General features: G+C 63.3%; 1 protein-coding gene across 1 annotated transcript in view; it reads right to left on the bottom strand.

Annotated features, from left to right (window-relative positions):
- The window catches only part of MAP2K2 (mitogen-activated protein kinase kinase 2), an 18221-nt gene extending 1760 nt beyond the window's left edge, over positions 1-16461 (bottom strand). The window contains exons 1-9 of the mRNA XM_077746445.1: positions 16363-16461; positions 11632-11778; positions 8074-8151; positions 7612-7663; positions 7302-7426; positions 6525-6738; positions 4773-4837; positions 3785-3846; positions 2756-2801 (exon numbers count right to left, since the gene is read on the bottom strand). Of these exons, the coding sequence (XP_077602571.1) occupies positions 2756-2801; positions 3785-3846; positions 4773-4837; positions 6525-6738; positions 7302-7426; positions 7612-7663; positions 8074-8151; positions 11632-11778; positions 16363-16374 (801 nt within the window). The 5' untranslated portion in view covers positions 16375-16461. The remainder of the gene's footprint in view (positions 1-2755; positions 2802-3784; positions 3847-4772; positions 4838-6524; positions 6739-7301; positions 7427-7611; positions 7664-8073; positions 8152-11631; positions 11779-16362) is intronic.
- Between the last annotated feature and the right edge of the window lie 2996 nt (positions 16462-19457).

The following is a 19457-nucleotide window of genomic DNA, read 5'->3' as shown; positions in this document are numbered from 1 at the left end:
GTGATGACAGTTAAGTTCCCGACATGGTCTATCTGCTGCGGCAGCCACCGGCCACGTGAGGCTCTGAAGCCTGTGGCGTGTGGCTCCTGTGGCAGGACACGGAGCTGTGCTGCTGTTTCGGTTCAAGTAACTCAGAGCCGCGCGCTGCTGCCAGTTCCTACGAGGAGCAGCTCAGGGCCAGGGGTCCCCGGCGTGCAGGGGGGAAGGGCGTGCAGCTCAGGGCCAGGGGTCCCCGGCGTGCAGGGGGAGGGGGGTGCAGCTCAGGGCCAGGGATCCCCGGCGTGCAGGGGGAGGGGGGTGCAGCTCAGGAGCAGGGGTCCCCGGCGTGCAGGGGGGAAGGGCGTGCAGCTCAGGGCCAGGGGTCCCCGGCGTGCAGGGGGAGGGGGGTGCAGCTCAGAGCCAGGGGTCCCCAGCGTGCAGGGGGGAAGGGCGTGCAGCTCAGGGCCAGGGGTCCCGGGCGTCCTGGAGGAGGAGGGTGCAGCTCAGGGCCAGGGATCCCCGGCGTGCAGGGGGAGGGGGGTGCAGCTCAGAGCCAGGGGTCCCCAGCGTGCAGGGGGGAAGGGCGTGCAGCTCAGGGCCAGGGGTCCCGGGCGTCCTGGAGGAGGAGGGTGCAGCTCAGGGCCAGGGATCCCCGGCGTGCAGGGGGAGGGGGGTGCAGCTCAGAGCCAGGGGTCCCCAGCGTGCAGGGGGGAAGGGCGTGCAGCTCAGGGCCAGGGGTCCCGGGCGTCCTGGAGGAGGAGGGTGCAGCTCAGGGCCAGGGATCCCCGGCGTGCAGGGGGAGGGGGGTGCAGCTCAGAGCCAGGGGTCCCCAGCGTGCAGGGGGGAAGGGCGTGCAGCTCAGGGCCAGGGGTCCCGGGCGTCCTGGAGGAGGAGGGTGCAGCTCAGGGCCAGGGATCCCCGGCGTGCAGGGGGAGGGGGGTGCAGCTCAGAGCCAGGGGTCCCCAGCGTGCAGGGGGGAAGGGCGTGCAGCTCAGGGCCAGGGGTCCCGGGCGTCCTGGAGGAGGAGGGTGCAGCTCAGGGCCAGGGATCCCCGGCGTGCAGGGGGAGGGGGGTGCAGCTCAGAGCCAGGGGTCCCCAGCGTGCAGGGGGGAAGGGCGTGCAGCTCAGGGCCAGGGGTCCCGGGCGTCCTGGAGGAGGAGGGTGCAGCTCAGGGCCAGGGATCCCCGGCGTGCAGGGGGAGGGGGGTGCAGCTCAGAGCCAGGGGTCCCCAGCGTGCAGGGGGGAAGGGCGTGCAGCTCAGGGCCAGGGGTCCCGGGCGTCCTGGAGGAGGAGGGTGCAGCTCAGGGCCAGGGATCCCCGGCGTGCAGGGGGAGGGGGGTGCAGCTCAGAGCCAGGGGTCCCCAGCGTGCAGGGGGGAAGGGCGTGCAGCTCAGGGCCAGGGGTCCCGGGCGTCCTGGAGGAGGAGGGTGCAGCTCAGGGCCAGGGATCCCCGGCGTGCAGGGGGAGGGGGGTGCAGCTCAGAGCCAGGGGTCCCCAGCGTGCAGGGGGGAAGGGCGTGCAGCTCAGGGCCAGGGGTCCCGGGCGTCCTGGAGGAGGAGGGTGCAGCTCAGGGCCAGGGATCCCCGGCGTGCAGGGGGAGGGGGGTGCAGCTCAGGGCCAGGGGTCCCCAGCGGGGAGGGGGGTGCAGCTCAGGGCCAGGGGTCCCTGGCATGCAGGGGGACGGGGGTGCAGCTCAGGGCCAGGGGTCCCCGGCATGCAGGGGGAGGGGGGTGCAGCTCAGGGCCAGAGGTCCCCGGCGTGCAGTGGGGAGGGGGGTACANTCTCCTCAGAGGACACCCCAGCCCCAGCTGCCCCCCTCCCCGGGGCAGGGGGTGGCCCCCCGGCAGGGTTTAGCTGGGACCGAGAGCCCCGGGGCCCCACGGGGGCCTCGATATCCAGGAGTTTCTCTATTTCACAGACTTTTGCATATTTTACAACGAACAGGCGCCTGTGACGTCACACGTGCCTCTAACACGCGTCACCGGGAAAGCTCCCTCGGAGGACCGTGAAGCCTCCCCAAGTCCGCGCACGCACAGCCGTCCCGCCTGCTACGGTCAGCGGCGCCCACAAGCACGAGATGCCGGCCGTCACCGGAGCTCACAGAGGTGAGACGGGACAGGGAGTCTGGGGGCACCTCAGAGAGAGGAGGTGCCCAGGCGGAGACCCCAGGAAGCAGGCAGGCCGGCTGGGCGGGGCCCGGGGCGCGTCCCCCGGGGAGGAGGGCCTGAGGCGGCGGCTGCCTGGAGAAAGCAGGAAGGCCGGGCCCCTTACTGGAAAGACTGTCCCGGTAACTACGAGAGGCTCGATCCCACACACAGAACCAGCACGTGTGGCCGTCGCCAGCACGTGCTTACGCGTGACGGGTGGGCCGCCCCAGGCTTGGCGGCTGAGGAGACCCGGCAGCGGACGGCGAGTGCAGACAAACACCGAGTCTCTCGGAGGCCACAGGTCACAACACGCTGCCCCGCCCCCACCCTGCTGGGGGGAGGGGAGTGGACGTCCCCCTGGATTCTCAAGGACGCCGCACACCGTGTCTCCCGGATCTGCGGGGCCGGCCGGCCCAGCACTTTGCAGGGACACCCTGACCACGGGCACATCGGGCCACTCTGTCCCGTGAGGAGCCGAGGGGTCCACGGCTGCTCTAAGCCACCCCCGCCAGTGGAGCAAGGAGACCTGCGGGGACCCAAGCACCCCAGGACACCAGAGCTGGCCGAGGAGGGCCGGGCCAGGTGGTGAGCCAGTGCCCCCTGGGGCCCAGAATCAGCGGGTCACTCACCATGAGCATCTTGAGATCTGCTCGCTCCGCTGGATTCTTAATTAGGCTGGAGGGGAAGACGGGGGAAGGCGGTTAGCTGGTGGCCACGGGGACGTGCGAGCGGAGCCATGGTGGGTCAGCGCATCCCCTATCCGAGGCCAGGCACGGAATCCGCTCCGCCACCCCCTGCCATAAGGGCATGACCCCTGGGGAGCAAAGGGCAAGAGGGACGGTGCGAGGCTGGGGCCCCAATCTGAGGCCCAGAAGCAACTGCAGCTACGCTGCTAATGAATCCCCCCAATCCGGGAGTACGGCCAGATGTCAGATGCAAGTTTTTCCTTCAGAGCAGCAGCACCGCCCCTGAAGACAGCTGCTCAAACACAGAAGAAATCAGCGGGCGTAAAGCATTTATAGATCACCAGGTCAGAGCCGCAGCAAGCTGGCCGGAGGCTATGCAAAGGGCCAGGGGCGCCTTCGCCACCAGGGGCAGGTTTGCCCGTGTGAGATGCAGGCCCCAGGCACAGCCCACTCCTCCCGATGAGCAGGGCTGCCCTCGGGGTGAGGGGGCGGCCCTGAGCCCCCTTCCTACTCTGGGGCCTGCTCACCCCAGGCCCAGACTGATGCAGCAAAAGTTGGCCACTTGCCAGAAAGCAACTCGGAAGGCTCATTCAGAAGATGGGGTTACAGGGCTTGAGAGATTAGGAAACTGGGGTGCCTGCTGGCAGAAGGCAAGGCGGGAATAGCATGATTTCCAAATGGCCTGAGATCCTGGTCTGCTCTGGGCTCTGGGGACAAGCTGGAGACACTCGCTGGAGCCCACAACTCAGCGGCCTCAAGGGAACCTATCTGGGTTCTGGGGTGCTGGTGCCCCCCAGGCACCAGCACCCCCAGGCAGTGCCCCATCAGCCCCAGCAGAGGGGCCCGGCCCCGGACCAGGAAGGAAGTGCGCATCTGGGTCGGCTGCCGGGGCGTAGGCAGGCGGGGCCTCTGGTGGCCTGGCACCCGGCCCTGACCCGCCCCGAGACTGCGCTGGGGGCGGGGGCACCTTACCATTTATTTACAAACTCCTGGAAGTCCTGGGTGAAGACACCGCTGGGCAGCTTGGGAGGTGGCTGTGGGGGACACAGAGGTGGGGGTCAGACACCCAAGGATGGTTCTGGAATCACGGGGAAAGGCGCCTCCTAGCCCGTGGGGACAGCACAGTACTTTTTGGGGCCCCTCGGAAGGCACCTCTCTTGACCCCAATCCCTTCACGCTGCTAGAGGGGAGCCCCTCCCCATCCAATCTTCTGGCCGCTTCCCCACCGCCCTGCCAACTCGGCCATGCTCCTCCAGGGTTCTTTGGCAAGGTCTGGTTTCGGGACCACAGCTGGCTGTAGGGGGGAGGACGGGACCCACCCCTTCACAGATGTGTGTCATGTTATCTGGGACACTCGTCGCTGGGGGGGGGGTTGGGACCACTGGGGGGCACCTAGTTCCAGGTTTGGGCCTAGAAGCTGGGAAGCCAAGGTAAGCGCGCCTGGGCGGGGTGGGCTGTGTGCGGGCAGGGCCATCGGGGAAGGCTGCGGGCCCACTGTCCCCGCGACAACCACAGCGCCTTCTTCCCAGCAGGGGTGGGAGGGGCCGGGTATCCCCAGGAGGACAGACGTGCTCACTGGGCCTGGGCGTGGCTGCAGGTGCAGGACTGTGTCAGCAGAGCCAGCCCGTCCTGTTCTGTCATCGCAGACCCTGCCCACTCAACGCCCCGTGTCTCCGCCCTGACTCAAAAGGGCCACTGAGAACATGCTGCGGCCCACGGGATGCCCAGGAAGGGTGATCGGACTGAGCCCAGAGGGCGGGCTTTGGGCTCTGGTCCTACTCTGCCCCTTTCTGGCGGCAGGCCCGCGGCTTACTCGCGTGTACGAGGGCAACGCCCCCCCCCCGCCCCGGCAACCAGCTCCAGCCGCGTCAGGAACTCCCTTCTGGGCAACGTGGGCAAGGTCAGGCCAAACGGCCTAACCAGCGCCCGGGCAGCCGCGCTGGGGGCTCCGGGTACGCACCTCATTCACAATATAGTCGAGCAGCTCGAAGATGGCCATGGCCGGCCGGCTGTCCGTCCCGTGGCCTGCAGGGGCAGACACAGACGCAGGGGTGAGGCAGGCGTCCGCTGAGCGCTCGTCCCCCCTCACAGGCCTGGCCCACAGGCGCCTGGGCCGTGCTCCTCACTATGGAGCCTGCCTCCCTGGGAAAGCAGCCTCTCCTCCGAACCTCCGGTGACAAAACAAAACAAAACGCCAAAACGAACAGGAGCCATTTTTGAGAAGTCACACATTTGGCACGGTGCTGCCTCCAGGCTGTGCCAAAGTCACAACCCCTGCTTTCTGGTGCGCAGGCGGGGGGTGGGGGGTGGTGCTGACCACGAGCCAGGACAGCAGCGTGACCTTGCACAGGGCCACGGGTGAAGGCAGCATCAGGCCCCAAACGCTGCCCAGATGAATGGGCGGCTGGGGGCAGCTGATCCTCGTCTTCGGCCCTGCTGGCCAGGGCTGGGTTTGGCCACTGGACTTTTGCCTCCTGTCCCGTCCCGAAATGGGCACGTGAGCTGGGGCTGGGCCTCAGCGGAATGCCCGCGATGCCATCTGGGAGTTGGTGCTGGGAGGGACAGAGCCAGGGCCCGAGGACACATGGCAGCGGGAGGAAACCATGACACTGGACCCCATGGTGGCGCCAGGAAAGGAGAGGAGCCAGGCTTGCAAGTACTGCGCCAATCGCCCTTGGGCTGCTCGTGTCCATGAGCAGTGAGGGGACACAACGCGGTCCCCCAGCCGTGAGCACGAGCGAGGCGCCCACAACTGCCGCCCCACGGACGGACCCTGAACACACGACGCTTGGGGAAGGAACCAGACACGACAGGCCACGCGGGGTGAGTCCACGTGTGTGAAACGTCCAGAACAGGCTCCTCCACGGACGGGAAGGGGCTCATGGGGGCGAGGGTGGGATGGGGTGACGGCTGATGGGGACAGGGTTTCTTTTTGACATAACAGGATGTTCTGCAACTAGACAGTAGCGATGGCTGCACAGCCTTGTGAAGACACAAAGAGCCACTGAATCGCACGCCTTAAGCCAGTGAGTCACGCGGTGTGTGACGTCTCTCTCCGTAAAGCTGGGGTCAAGCAAGTGCACAGGCCATTGCCGTCCCCGGCACGTTCCTTCAGACTCACTCCACTCCCTTCCTGTCACTTGACTTAGAGACAGCAGAGCCCTGAGCGCTGCTTCCTAGTTACGCCGCCATGACCCTCCCCCTCCCCCCTCCAAAATGGTCGAAGGGTCAGCCTGAAGCTCTCTGGCCCTGGGGAGCCCCCCTACCACACAGGTGACCACCGCGGGCACGGAGAGTCCTCTGGGGCCCCAGCACCCCCAGCCTCCCGTCCCCTCCCGCACCGTGTGTGGGGACTGAACCAGACAGGCCACCCGGGGAAGTCTGAGCCGAGTCAGTTTCGGTTTCTGAAGGCCTGGCCCAAACACAGCAGAGTGTCCGCCACAGTCCAGGCGGGGGGTCGCTGGGTGTTCGCCAGCCACTCCTCGTGGGCCCCTCTCTGTGTTTGAGCGCTTCTGAGTAAAGTGCCGGAAAAACACCCAACCAGCAGCTTGCCCGAAAGGTTAGTTTCTAGATGCCCCGCAGCTGGTAACACATGCAGCTGCCCCCGGACAGGCCCGGGTCCGGGGGGCCGTCCCCACAGCCTCAGGTGCCCGGGATCCCCCGTGCCGGTAACGCTGCCTGTCCAGTCCAAAGTTCCAGATTCAGGCCATACCACTGATGGGGCGTCCAGGGGGTCTCGGCCGTGGTGAGATGCTGTGAGGCTCTCCTTCTGCCCCGTCAACCACGGGCCGGCCGAATATGGCCTCTAGCTCCTTGGCATCCGGCGGGGGGATGGGGTACCTTCCGATGGACAGCTCCACCAGGGACAGGCCCATGCTCCAGATGTCCGACTGCACCGAGTAGTGCGTGCCTTGCAACCGCTCCGGCTGTCGGGGGAGAAAGCAAGGAAATGCCCAGAGGGCAGCTGGACCCCGGCGTCCCCCTCCCGGCCCCTGTCCACGGCCCCCCCACCCCGAGACCTGGCAATGGAGAGAAAGCAATCCCGTCCCCCTCTCCACCACCTTGGGACGGCGAGCCTCCTGGCCGGCGCCGAAATAGCGCTCGAGGCCCGAATCTTTGGCGCCCTCGGGAAAGGATGATCAGCCCAGGAAAAGCCAAAGCGATGCCTCCCTTTCCACTGCCATCCCAAGACTAACTTCTCAGAATCTGCTCCTTAGATCCCCCAGAAGTTTCCAGAAACATCCGAGGGCCAGTTTCTGATCACAGCCCTGCACTAGCCTCTTAGTACTGATAGAAGGAATGAGGCAGGTATTTCCAGAAAAGACCCCGAATGACGAGACAAAGACACAATTCAAACGGAAAATAAAAATCCAGTGAAGTGTGTTACCAAGAACTACAAGCAGAAATTCTGAGAAGCTTCTGGAAGACAGGGAAGAGATGACAGGAGAGGGGAGGGTACGGACGCCCTTAGGCTCCGAGACAGACTTACAGACATGTAGGACCGAGTTCCCACGAAGGAGTTGGCCATGGAGTCGATGAGCTGGCCGCTAACCCCGAAATCGCACAGCTTGATCTCCCCTCGGGAGTTGACGAGGATGTTGGACGGTTTCACATCTGAGGGCCAACCAGCAGCAGGTGAGGGGGTCTGGCCCAGCCCTCAGGCCCCCGGCCTCCCCCCCGGCCCCNACGAGGATGTTGGACGGTTTCACATCTGAGGGCCAACCAGCAGCAGGTGAGGGGGTCTGGCCCAGCCCTCAGGCCCCCGTCCTCCCCCCCGGCCCCCCCCCACACCCGCTCACCTCGGTGCATGATCTGGTGCTTTTCCCGGAGATACGCCAAACCCCGGAGGACCTGCGAGGAGGGGGGCCCAGGAGGGGTGAGCAGACCCAAGGGGCCACTTGTCTGAGACAAGTTTAGGGAGCCCACGTGAGGTGGGGACAAGTGAGATGAGTGGCAGGGACGGCCATGAGGCCCCGCCCCCGCCCGGCATGAGGGGCACTGTCTGCTGAGAGCCTGCGAGCTGGGCTGCACTGAGGCCCCGCACACTGACGGCTACTTCACCGAGCGAGGACGGCGCTGGGGCAGCGCCCAAGGGGCACCGGGGCCGTGCGGGGCAGGAAGCACCCCTCCGTCTAACGCGCAAAGATGCCCTTGCTCTGCCCGCAGCCACCGGAACCGGCACCTCCCACTCCGGCCACGGGGAGGGGGCAGGGCCGCGTAAGTCAGCGGCAAGCCCAGGCCCGCGGCGCCCGCACACTTACCGCGATGCTGACCTTCCCCAGGATCTCCTCGGGAATTCTCTTGGCTTCTTTCAACACCTGGTCCAGAGAGCCGCCGTCCTAGGGTCGGCACAGGGGAACAGAGCAGCCGCTCTCAGCAGTGGGCCGGGCGGGGCCTGCAGCGCGGAGGAGGCGTCCCCGAGGGACCCCGGGCAGCAGGCAGGACAGCAAAGCGCCTCCCCGCTTCCTGCTGAACTGGGGCTCAGTCTCCTCCACAGGACACAGAGGCCAGACCACAGCCAGACGCCACCCTCTGGCCAAGAGCCAGGATGCCCTTGGGCCCCTGCCTCCTCGGGGGGCTCAGGACAGCCCCGTCCTTCTAGGCAGCGAGGGCGGCAGCACATGGAGTGGGGCTGCCAACTCTGGGGCCTAGGCCCCTCCCTCAAGCTGGGGCAGCCCCGGCAGCAGGGGCCCGGGGTGCCAGCGCAGGAGACGCACGGCTGCCCACGGTCCCCGGCCCCCCCTCCCCCCCAGGCCTCATCTCGTGCTCGGATCCTACCTGGCTGAGCCCCATCTCACCCCGCCCTGGTCATGGCCTTAAATCCACAGGCTGCCGGACAGCAAACCTGGAGAGCAAACCTAGATGGGGCTCCGAGGACATGCCCACTGCGTCCCCTGCGATGCAAGGTGGACCCACTAAGTGCCAAGCGTTGGGGGCCAGCATCTGAGCTCAAGGCAGGGAAGCCTCTGGGCCGATGCATTCTCCACCAAGCGGCTCCGGGCCACCTACAGCCAAATGGCTTCCTCAAAGCAAGAGGAAGGGATGCAGGGAGGAGAGCCTGAAGTCCAGGGATGCCGGGGCCTCCCATCTCCAGCACTTCTACCCGAGCTGTGCTCCGTGAGAAAGACCGAGGGTGGGAAGTTCTAGAAAACTCGATGCACGCTGACGCTTCTACAACCTGCATGTGACTCCTGACTAGCTCCAGACCCAGCATGCAGGCCGGTGCCCAGATGGCCGTGGCCAAGGAGAAACCCCCAGGGCCGGACGCCCTGGCTGAGCCGTCTCGGCCTGCAGGCGGGGCCTCCTTCCAGCCCTCCTGGGCTTTGTGCTACCGACCAATCTTAAAATATAACCCTGGTTCTAACACAGCTTCTTTCGTTTTTAATTTTCACGGACCTGCCACGGGTTTATAAACGAGGACGTCCAGGGGATGCATCCCCAGAGGCCACGGGAGGCCCGGCCCTGCCCAGTCCTGCAGACCACACACGTCCCCCGGACGTGGCTCAGAGTCCCCTGGGGCAGGAGCAGTCACAGATGAGACCTCCCTGGTCTGCGCTCAGCTAAGTTGTTCAGGTCACATCGACAGGAAGTGGTGGAGAGAGCACAACTGGGCGTCTGACCCCGAATCTCACGCCGCACGTGGGCAGGTGTTGTACACGCTCTGGACACGGTACCCTCATCAAGCAGAAGCCACGGGACTACTTTCCTCATAGAGCCCCCACCTGCAAGTAAGTAAGCCCCCAGTCCCCTGGAGAGTGGGCCGGCCTCCCCTGATGTGTGACTTCTATTCTTCCAGATCTTTCTGCATACTTACATGGGCATCCACACTCGTAGGGAACCGCAGAGTCTAAGGAACGCACCTAAGCAAGCTCCCGTTACCTCTGGGACCTGCCTGCTCAGGGCCCACATGCCACGTCAGCCATGTCCTCCCTCCTCGGCCTGGGCGGGGGTCCCCCTTTGCCTCTCCCTTCCAGGCGGAGGTGGGACTTTTCAGTGCTGAACCACGTGGGCACACATCCTTCAGACCCCACAAAACACCAAGAAGTGTGTCTGAATGGTCAGCAAGCTGCCTTCACGCCTCCCACTGTCCGTGGGCTCCATGCCCGGGGTGGCCCCAGCGACAGCTTCAGGCCACTGGGAAACCACAGGCCTGCTGTTTCTAAGCCCCAGACGCCCACCCCAGCCGGCCAGGTGAGGCCGCGCCTGTATGCTCGTCGCCAGGCAGGGCTCCACTCCCGCGAGCTGGGGCCGCCGTCTACCCAGCTGGACACAGGAGACGGCTCGCCCTCTGCCCAGGGCTCCAGGCGCCAGCGAGAAGCCGGCCTCCCTCCCCTCAGCCCTACAGGAGAAGGGGGAAGAAGCTCGTCCGCACTCACGCCAATAAGAGGTGAGTGGTAGCGTGGACGCCTGACCCCAGGCGGTCGCCCAACGTGGCACACGAGTGACTGATGTAGAGACAGGAAGCCCTGGGGGGGATCATGTGACATGAAAACACCAGGAGGGCGGTGGGCTAGGCCCCCCTGCTACTATCCCGGGCCTCTCCCCTCGCCTTCCCTGCCTACAGGGCCCCTCCTGCAGGCTCCTCCGAAACCGTAAAACCAGTGGCCGCCTTCCTCCAAGCACGCAGCCCCGAGGCAGGCGGAGCAGGAGCCTCGCTGGGCGCTGCACGCTCGCTCTACCGCCCTCCTACTCTTGTAACGAAATCAAGCCAAACCCTGACCAGGACCATATAGAGGGAGAGGATGAGCACAGGCAGTCAGGGTCCCCGGCCCGGCCCTGTCCTCCGAGCTGCCGGCGTGCAGGTGCCTGGGCAGGAAACCGAGAACAGAAGCGGGGGCCGGGGGGCCACTGGGCCTCTTCCAAAGGGAAGGAATCGCACCGCGCTCAGGGGCAGCAGGGAGGGGAGGTGGAGGCGAGCCTTGACCACCATTCTCAGCCTTGGCTCTGGTGGGCAGGGAGTGGCGGGCGGGGTGCTGCCTGACGCCGGGTCCTGGGGCAGGCGCCACCCGTCCTGCACTGTCACACGGCAGGCGCTCCGGCCGCATCCCTCAGGGCCACTTGCTGAAATCACTTCCTACTCGCGTTACGACACCGTTGGAGGTTGGAGGGGACAGAGGGGACGGTGCAGGCTAACCGAAGCTGCCGTGCCTAAGGCCACAGCATCCTGGTTTTGCAAGAGCCCCCCGGGGCCGGGCCTGGAGGGCCGAGGGCAGGCAGGCAGCCCCACACCTGACAGGCTCGGCTCGGAGCGGGGTCGGCGGCACTTCCTCCGAGGGCCCTCCGCTCTGACCACTTCTGCTTTTGTCACACCCAATCCCACCCAGTTCTGACGTTCAAGGTCACGGTTTCTCAACAAGGGGGCTCATCAGAGTCAGCCGTGGTGGCTTGAAAAACGATAGGCGCCCCGTTCCACCCCGAAGTTCCCGACACCGCAGACCTGCGCAGGGGCCAGAGGGGCTTCACCTCTAACGGAGCCCACTATTCAAAGGGCACCTGGGGGACATGGATCAAAACTGTGGGACGCCTTGGGCCCGGCGATCCCAGCTTCACGACCTCATCCCGCGCCTCGCCTGAGGAAATGCCACGCGCTGCCGCTTGGGAAGGGCCGCAAAGAGCCGTGTCCACCACCGAGGGGTGTCCAACGCGCTCCCCCACGGGCACGTGCTTCCTCCACGCAGCCACGAGAGGCTAGGCTGGAAGGGGGCGGAGAACAAGGGACCTGCGCGCACGGAAGCGCACCGCTGGGAACGTCCCCGGAAGGGACCCATGGGAACAGCGGTGCTGAGTCTGAGAACTCGCCCCCTGCCGCCCGCGCTCACCATGTGCTCCATGCAGATGCTGATCTCGCCGTCACTGTAGAAGGCCCCATAGAAACCCACGATGTAGGGCGAGTTACACTCGTGCAGCACCTGCAGCTCGCGGATGATCTGGTTGCGGATGGCCGGCTTGATTTCCAGGTGGATCAGCTGCGGGGAGAGAGAAGGGGGCTGGCGACCGGGCCTCTGAGGGCCGCCAGGCAGGGGGTGGCTATGGCCCCCTGCCCTTGATGTGCTCATGACAGCATTCAAAACGGCAGTGTACTCCTAGGCATATGCCTAGAGGACCAAAAAGATACATCCACACAAACTCGCACCCCATGTTCAGGCAGGACTCACGATCGCCAGAACATGAAAGCCATCCAGCGTCCACCGCGCATGCGCACGCCCCTCAAGTGCGTCCACCGCGCACGCGCACGCCGACAGACGATAATGTCCACTGCGCACGTCCCTTAGATGCGTCCACCGCGCACGCGCACGTCCCTCGGCCGCGAGCAGGAGCGAGGAGCCCACACCAGCCGCCCCCTGATGGACCCTCAACACGACGCTCACGGAGGGAACCAGACATGGGAGGCCACACGTGTCTGAGTCCACGTGAGTGAAACGTCCAGAACAGGCTCCTCCATGGATGGGAAGGGACTGGGGGTCCTGGGGCGGGGGGCGGGGGCGTGTGTGTGACTGCTGACAGAAATGGGGTTTCTTTCTGGGGAGAGGTAATGTTCTAGAAAAGACGGTGGTGGTGGACGCACAGCTCTGTGAATGTACACCGATGAATTACATATACTTTAAGGGGAGGCAGCTTAGGCACCCGGGGGGCTCAGTCGGTTAAGTGTCTAACTTCACCTCAGGTCATGATCTTACGGTTTGTGGGTTCGAGCCCCGCGTGCTCTGTGCTGAAAGCTCGGAGCCTGGAGCTTCATCCTGTCTCCTCCTCTCTTTGCCCCTCCCCTGGTCATACTCCGTCTCTGTCTCTCTCAAAATTAAACGTTAAGGGTAAGCGGAGGAGGAAGCCAACCCCCCACCCCACCCCCCATGGCTAAACAGTAAGGCATGTAAAGTACATCTCAGTAACACTGTTGTAAAACAAACCTAGATGGAGCAAACGTTTTCCCGCGGGTATAGGGGAGCTATGGAGAGGACTCCTCCCAAGTCACACGCGGACCCAGCCCAGGACGGCCATGACCTCTGGCCCTCGCAGCCAGGGGGCTGCCCCTTAAGACCCCGTCTCCACATGGAGGGAGCCCCAGGCCGCCACCCGAGGGGCCCAGCTCCCCCTCACCCGAGTTCAGGTCGGCAGAGGGGATGGTCACTTCGACGTTCAAGAGAAACCACAGGAGCATCTGGAGAGGCGCAGAGCGCAGCTGGCAAAGCACCACGGGCAGTGCCCGCCAGGAGAGAGCGGAGGCCGGGGTCCCCCATCCCGGCCACCGAGGAGCTTGGCTGCCACGACCGTCGTGCTGGGACAGGAAGACGGGAAAGGACCGAGGGTGTCCAAGCCCGCCACACATCTGCTTGGGATCCCTGGGATGGGCACAGGGGGTGGCGAAGACCTACTCGGAGGGGACGCGGCTTGTCATCAGGAGGGGACAGGGACCAGGGGAGACGACCAGCTTGGGGGCCTGGACGGCCAGGCGTGGCAGGGAGCAGGTGTTCCAGGGAGGGGGGGACAAAGAGCGGACTGAGGGCACTGAGGGGTGAGTGCCCGGTTCTGAGGGGCACATGGTACCAGCTCATGCCGATGACTCTGGCCGCCTTAAGCGGCGGGTCATGGTGGCACGGTGTCTGGTACGCCTCACCCTCCCCACCAAACCTGGGGAGCTGCTGCTGCCACCTCAGGGGCCAGCTCTGGGCACGAGCCTGGGCACCGCGCCGTCCCCACGGCCACCCTCTCGGACGCTGGGGTACTCCCTCCTCGCCGGGACCAGCTGTGAGGTGATGCCCAGACAGCATGCTGGTGACAACGCCAGCTGTGAAAACGAAGCGCGGCTGTCTACACGGGAGACAGGTGGTCTCCCCTCAAAAGCTCAGAAAGAGGGACCTGTGGAGGCCAAGGGTGCGCAATGCAGGGTGACGTCAGCCAGTGCCACACCCCAGAAACACAACCAGGCCGCGTGTTGCCTCAAACCCTGTTGCTGTCGCCTTGGAAAAGTGCGCGGAAACGGGGGAGATGAACTTCTCACTATCTCCACCCAGTGCGGTGTATCGAAGCGTTACTGTTTCCACACGAACGAGATGTCCCCACCCGAGTCCGAGGCCAGCGCACGTGTGTCTGCACGAGCTGCACCTTGTGGACCAACGGTCTCACGCCCGTGGCCACGGCTGACCAGCACGGCTGCCGGGACGCTGCGGCCCCCGACCAAGAACTTCAAAGGCTCCGCAGACCAAAGACCGTGCTAGGGGCTGCGCAGAACAGGAAGAGCAGACGGAACCAGACAGAACGCCGGGGGTCCCGGGTGCCTGTGCTTGGGGCCTTTAGTGGGAAGTAAGGCCACAGGAAGTCAGAGGCTTTCAGGAAGGAGGCCGTAGAGAACGCGGGCAAACAGGCACATAGCTGGGCCTGTAGAGAGTCTTCCAGATCAGCTAGGAGCCAGCCTGCTGACATCTCGTCTGGGGAAAAGCAGGGTCAGGGAGCGAGGGGCACGTCTCTGGGCACGTGCGTTCACAACTCACAACGCCAACCTCGGGGGTGGGGGCAGGCCTCGGTGCTGCGAGCTTAAATCCTGCTCCCAGCCACACGTGGCCGGTGAGCAGGCGGGTCCAAGCTGGGCCCGGGCTCCCTAAACACCAGCACGCATGTACGCGCCTTGCGCGCCCCACCCCAGGTCCACAGACTACATAAGGCTGGTGCTCGGCATTCAAACCCAACACCAAACCATCCCGGGGCATGAGGAGACGATTTCCACTGCGGGATGGGGAGCCAGGAGGTGCAAGCTAGAGAAAGGGGGAAATTAATTCTGGAGGCCAAAGGCTGAGGGCTCCCAGGAGGTCAGGGACAGCCTCAAAGGGCAGGCCTGAGAGGGGTCAGCCCCACCCGATTCACAGGCTGCCCCCCACTCCCCTGGCTGCAGGTTTCTCATGTGCTCCAGTTAAACCAAGACAGGACGCTGCCTATGCCGTGGGGCGGGCACTTGAGAGGTGGCAGCCGGTACCACGACATGGCCTTCCAGACGCCACAGCACCTCCATCGTGGAGGCAAGCAGGTGCACGGGGGTCGCACAAACTCGTCTCAGCCACGAGCCCACCAGGAAGGCACTCTGGACCAAATGCGCCCCGCTCTCTGCAGGCCTCTCCTGGCCCGACACATGCAGGCTCGGCGCCTGGGCCACGAGGGGTCAGAACACTGTGCTTCTGCCAAGAAAACGTTCATGATCAAACGTGACTGCAGACATCCAGACCAGTTCACTGGGGGCTTGCACACTGGGGGCTTGCACAGCCAGGCTCCCTGCTCTCCCTCTGCCGACCAAAGGGACCAGAGAGATGCCGGTGACACGGGGTGGCAGCCCCCGGAGAGGCCCACCCCAGGCCTCGACTCTGGCCCCACTGCCAGGCTGCACTGGCAGATCTAATAAGCTTTGTACTGAGAAAGCACAAATTCAGACCCAGCATCCGGGAACTCAGAACCCACCCAGGCTGATGGGGGGAATGACCGAGGCCGCTTTTCCAAAAACCGCTTTGCCACATCAGTTTCCTGTCTGTGCGCGCAGCTGAATAAAGACAGGGCTCCTGGGTGAAGAGCCGTTCCGGATGGATTCTAAGGGAGCTCTGACCCCCGTGGATGGGCTAAGAGAGCTCCCGGACCACTGTGGAGCCACAGCCCCGAAATGCGTGGCTGCGAGGCGAACGGCCTGTTCCACATGTTCACCGAGGGCCGGTGGCCACAGCCCCACTCCGACACGGTGCTGAGCGCGCAGCCGCTCGGGGCCCACACGACCAAGAGAAGCCACAATCTACGGGGAACGAAACTGCAGGTCCTTCTCCCCACTATGCGAGAGCAGCTTAGCTTTCTGGTTTGAAGGATTTCTGGAAGCGCGGGGAAGCTGTGAAACTGGCAGTGCCCGTGCAGACGCAGGGCACCCTGGTCCCTCGCGACAACTCTGCCCAGCTCCGTGTTCTCAGGCTCCCCCAGCGCCCCGAGTCCCACATCTGCCTTGTTACTCCCTGCACCGTGGGTGACGGCAAGCCAGGGACTTCTGGAAAGGCTGCCTGTGGGGAGGGGACAGAAAGACAGGCCAGTGCTCCAGGGGCCGGAGAAGGGGCGACAGTGCTAAATCCCAGCAGACAGGGCGTGTGGCAAGCGCAGGAAAGGCCGGCCCCGCGCGGACCCCCGGGGGCGGGGCGGTCAGGGTTCTGAGGACGCCATGTGGGACTAACGGAGAACGGGCCACGGCTGTGTGAGCTGAATAGTTTGTCACACAGAGTCCCCTGGTTGTGTGTACAGGAGCCACCATCCCCAAATGGGCACAGCATCCTCTTCTCCACCCCCCACGTCTCTCAGGGAGGGTCCGCGCCCTCCCAGCCGGAGGCAGAGCCACTGTACCCCAGTCCCGACGTTTCAGGGAGCGTGACTTGAAATCTTGGAAGGCGGCGGTTGGTCAAGGAGGAGCAGCCACCCAGGCCGGCTCTCCGTGGGCCTGGGCGAGTGCCCCGAGCCGATCAGAAGGCAGAGGCCCACCGCGCCACATGCGGCGGCACTGCGCAGGGGTGCGGGGCCCGCCCCGGCCCACCGCCTCTCACCTTTCTCGCCATGATGAGGCCAGAAGGTCTGTGCTGGACCTTGGTGACCACCCCGCCATTCCCGGCCCCCAGCTCTGAGATCCTTTCGAAGTCATCGTCCTTGAGCTCTCCGACCTTGGCCTTCTGGGTGAGGAAGGCTTCCAGCCGCTTCTTCTGCTGCTCATCGAGTTCAAGCTCTGCTAGCTTCTTTTGGAGGTCCACCAGGTTCGCTCTGCAAAGACCGCGAGGGCAAGGGCTAGCCACGAAGGTGCAAGCCACGGGGAGACGACCCGACCAGCCAGGCTCACCCTGCAGCCGCTGTGTGCCAGGCCCCGTGTGTGTGGCTGGAAGGACACGGGGACAGCTCGGACCCGAGTCCCGTGTGGAGGACACCACCCCTTCCCTGAGGACGGGCTCTGGTGCAGCGGTCCTAGCCTTAGACCCCAGAGCCCCACGTCCTGACATGGAGGTGACGGGGGAAGGGGGCAGGCAGAGCCAAGAACAAGAACTGAACGGCAGAAGACAGAAGTTGCGGGATGTGGGCCTTTAACGCACACGGTGACGCACAGGCACTGGAGGGAAAAGGAGAGCGGCCAGCACACTCTCATTCTACTGCTTTCAACACCAAACATTCAGGCGCACAAACATTCCTGGAACCAGTTAGTAAAAAAAAACAACCACGTACTCTTCACTTTATTGGGTGATTCAAGGAATTTTGACAATAACCTAATTTCACGAATGCCTTGACCTTAAACTAAATCCTGGAGTAAAAAGCAGCTCCCTGTAAGAGGTGGGCAGACATTAGCTCAATGCACACAAGGACTGACACGGTGCCGTCCAAAAGAAACAGAAGAGGGGAACCTGGGGGATTCCAACTTCGGCTCAGGTCATGATCTCAGAGTCTGGGAGTTCGAGCCCCGAGGCGGGCTCTGTGCTGACAGCTTGGAGTCTGGAACCTGCTTCAGATTCTGTGTCCCCCTCCAACCCCTGGCCCCCTCCGTGGCTTGTGCTCTCTCTCAAAAATAAACATTAAAAAATTTAAAAAAATAAAAAAATAGAATAAAAGCCACACATGCAATTTAATTTTTTTAGGTGTGTGCAATTAAAAATTTTTTAGCAACATTAAAAAAATACGTTAAAAAGAGTAGGTGAAAATAATTTTTTAACATATTCAACTTAATGCATCGAAAATAGAATTTTCAAGGGTGCCCGGGTGGCTCAGTCAGTTAAGTGCCTGACTTTGGCTCAGGTCATGATCTTGCAGCTCATGAGGTCAAGCCCCACATAGGGCTCTGTGCTGACAGCTCAGAGCCTGGAGCCTGCTTTGGATTCTGTGTCTCCCTCTCTCTCCACCCCTCCCCTGTCCACGCTCTGTCTCTGTCTCTCAAAAATACATAAATGTTAAAACTTTTAATGTGTAATAAAAAATACAGTTTTCAACACGGAATCAATATAAACCAATTAATGAATACTTATTTTCCTATTTTTCATTTAAAGTTTTTGGAATCTGTAACGCATATGACATTTACGGCTCCCTCTCCCCTGAATCTAGACAAGCTGCATTTCAAATACTGGCTGTGCTCAGGGGCTAACTGCAGCACATGGGGTGGGTACCTAAGAACAATCTCTAAAGGAGAACGAGCCACCTCAGGTGGTCCCTGGCCACAGAGGTCTTTTTTTGAGAGAGAGAGAGAGAGAGGAGAGAGCGCACACGCAAGCCTGAGAGAGCGCAAGCAGGCTCCATGCAGGTCATGACCCTCACATTATGACCTGAGCTGAAATCGAGAGTCAGACGCTCAACCTGGCGCCCCCACCAATTTCTGATGGCCTTGAAGCCAAGGCTGATCACCCACCCAGGGGAGACCTTGTTGGGGGGACTCAAACAGGGAATGAAAGGGGGGACACCAGAGTTCTCTCAGGAACCTTCCAATCCCCCACTCGACCCCAACTAGCCTGGAACGTAGAGGCCCAAGCAAAGGGGCATGGGCTGGGAAGGAGACGCTCTTGCGGCTGGCCGGGCCACGCCATCTGGACCAGGAGTGCAAAGAAGCTGCTAGAAGGCAGGGGGTTACGTGCCACTTCGTATCAGAGCTTTGCAAACACTGCCCTGTTGTGTTCTCAAGAGCCTCCTAGGAGGCAGGTGTCTTGTAGTCCTGGCCCACACAGGAGGGAACGGGCTCAGAGAGGTTAAGTCATTTGCCTGAGGGTGACAGCACATGGACGCGGCAGTGCCTGGAATCAAACCTGGATCCTTCGGGATTGCAAAGCCCTGCTCATGGCCCCTGAGCCAGGACTGTGTGCCTGGGGAGGTGCTCCCTGAATGCCTGCTTTACAAAGACCTGGACGAGGAACGGCTGAGAAGGACTGACGGACAGAGGAGGGCAGGCAAAGCCATGAGCCTACGCAACACGATTCCTTCCCAAAAGGTTAAAGAGGCAGCTTCTGAAGCCAGACCCTGCGAGGTCTCTGGCACTGCCCTGTGAGATCTAAAATGCATTCTGGAGTCAGCTGATTAATCCATCTTAAATTTAATAGCAACTCGCCTGTGGTTATAAACACACACGAGCGTGCACACGCATGCACACACACATGCTGGAATTCCAATGGCTGGCCTCCTCCGCCGGGGGAGTTCTGGAAGGGATGGAAATCAGACCACGGTAAGAGGGAGAGAAGAGAGTATGAAGAAGGCGCTCTCCCGTGAGAAGAATGAGGAGTGGAGGTCTGAGAATAAGGAACACATGCCCACCTTGAGCCGCAAACCCAGAGACAGAAGAGATGTCAGCTGCACACGCAGCCATTGAGACCCCCTCGCCCAGGGCCCCCAGGGCCGAGTCCTCCACTAGGTGCTGAACCTGCAGTCCACCCCTTGCACCTGCCTCTCGTGGGGCCACAGCTAACAGACCCCAGCCAGGGGCCTCTGGAACCATCGGCACCTCTTACCGTGGGCAACTGGAGAGTGGGGACTTTTCCATGGCCAAGGGGTCACCCTGGCCTGACCTCACGAGCACCTGCCCCTCACACACTACGACTCTGCTGTCTTGAAACCCCACAGTCCCAGATGCCCCCTTTCTGTCCCCCAAGGCCTCCCGTCGCTTCAGTGTCTGCAAGGCTCCAGC

The sequence above is a fragment of the Crocuta crocuta genome, unplaced genomic scaffold, assembly GCF_008692635.1.
Source record: "Crocuta crocuta isolate KB4526 unplaced genomic scaffold, BGI_CrCroc_1.0 scaffold110, whole genome shotgun sequence".
Classification (NCBI taxonomy): domain Eukaryota; kingdom Metazoa; phylum Chordata; class Mammalia; order Carnivora; family Hyaenidae; genus Crocuta; species Crocuta crocuta.
The sequence above is the reverse complement of the archived record's forward strand: the minus strand, read 5'-3'. Positions and strand labels throughout refer to the sequence as shown.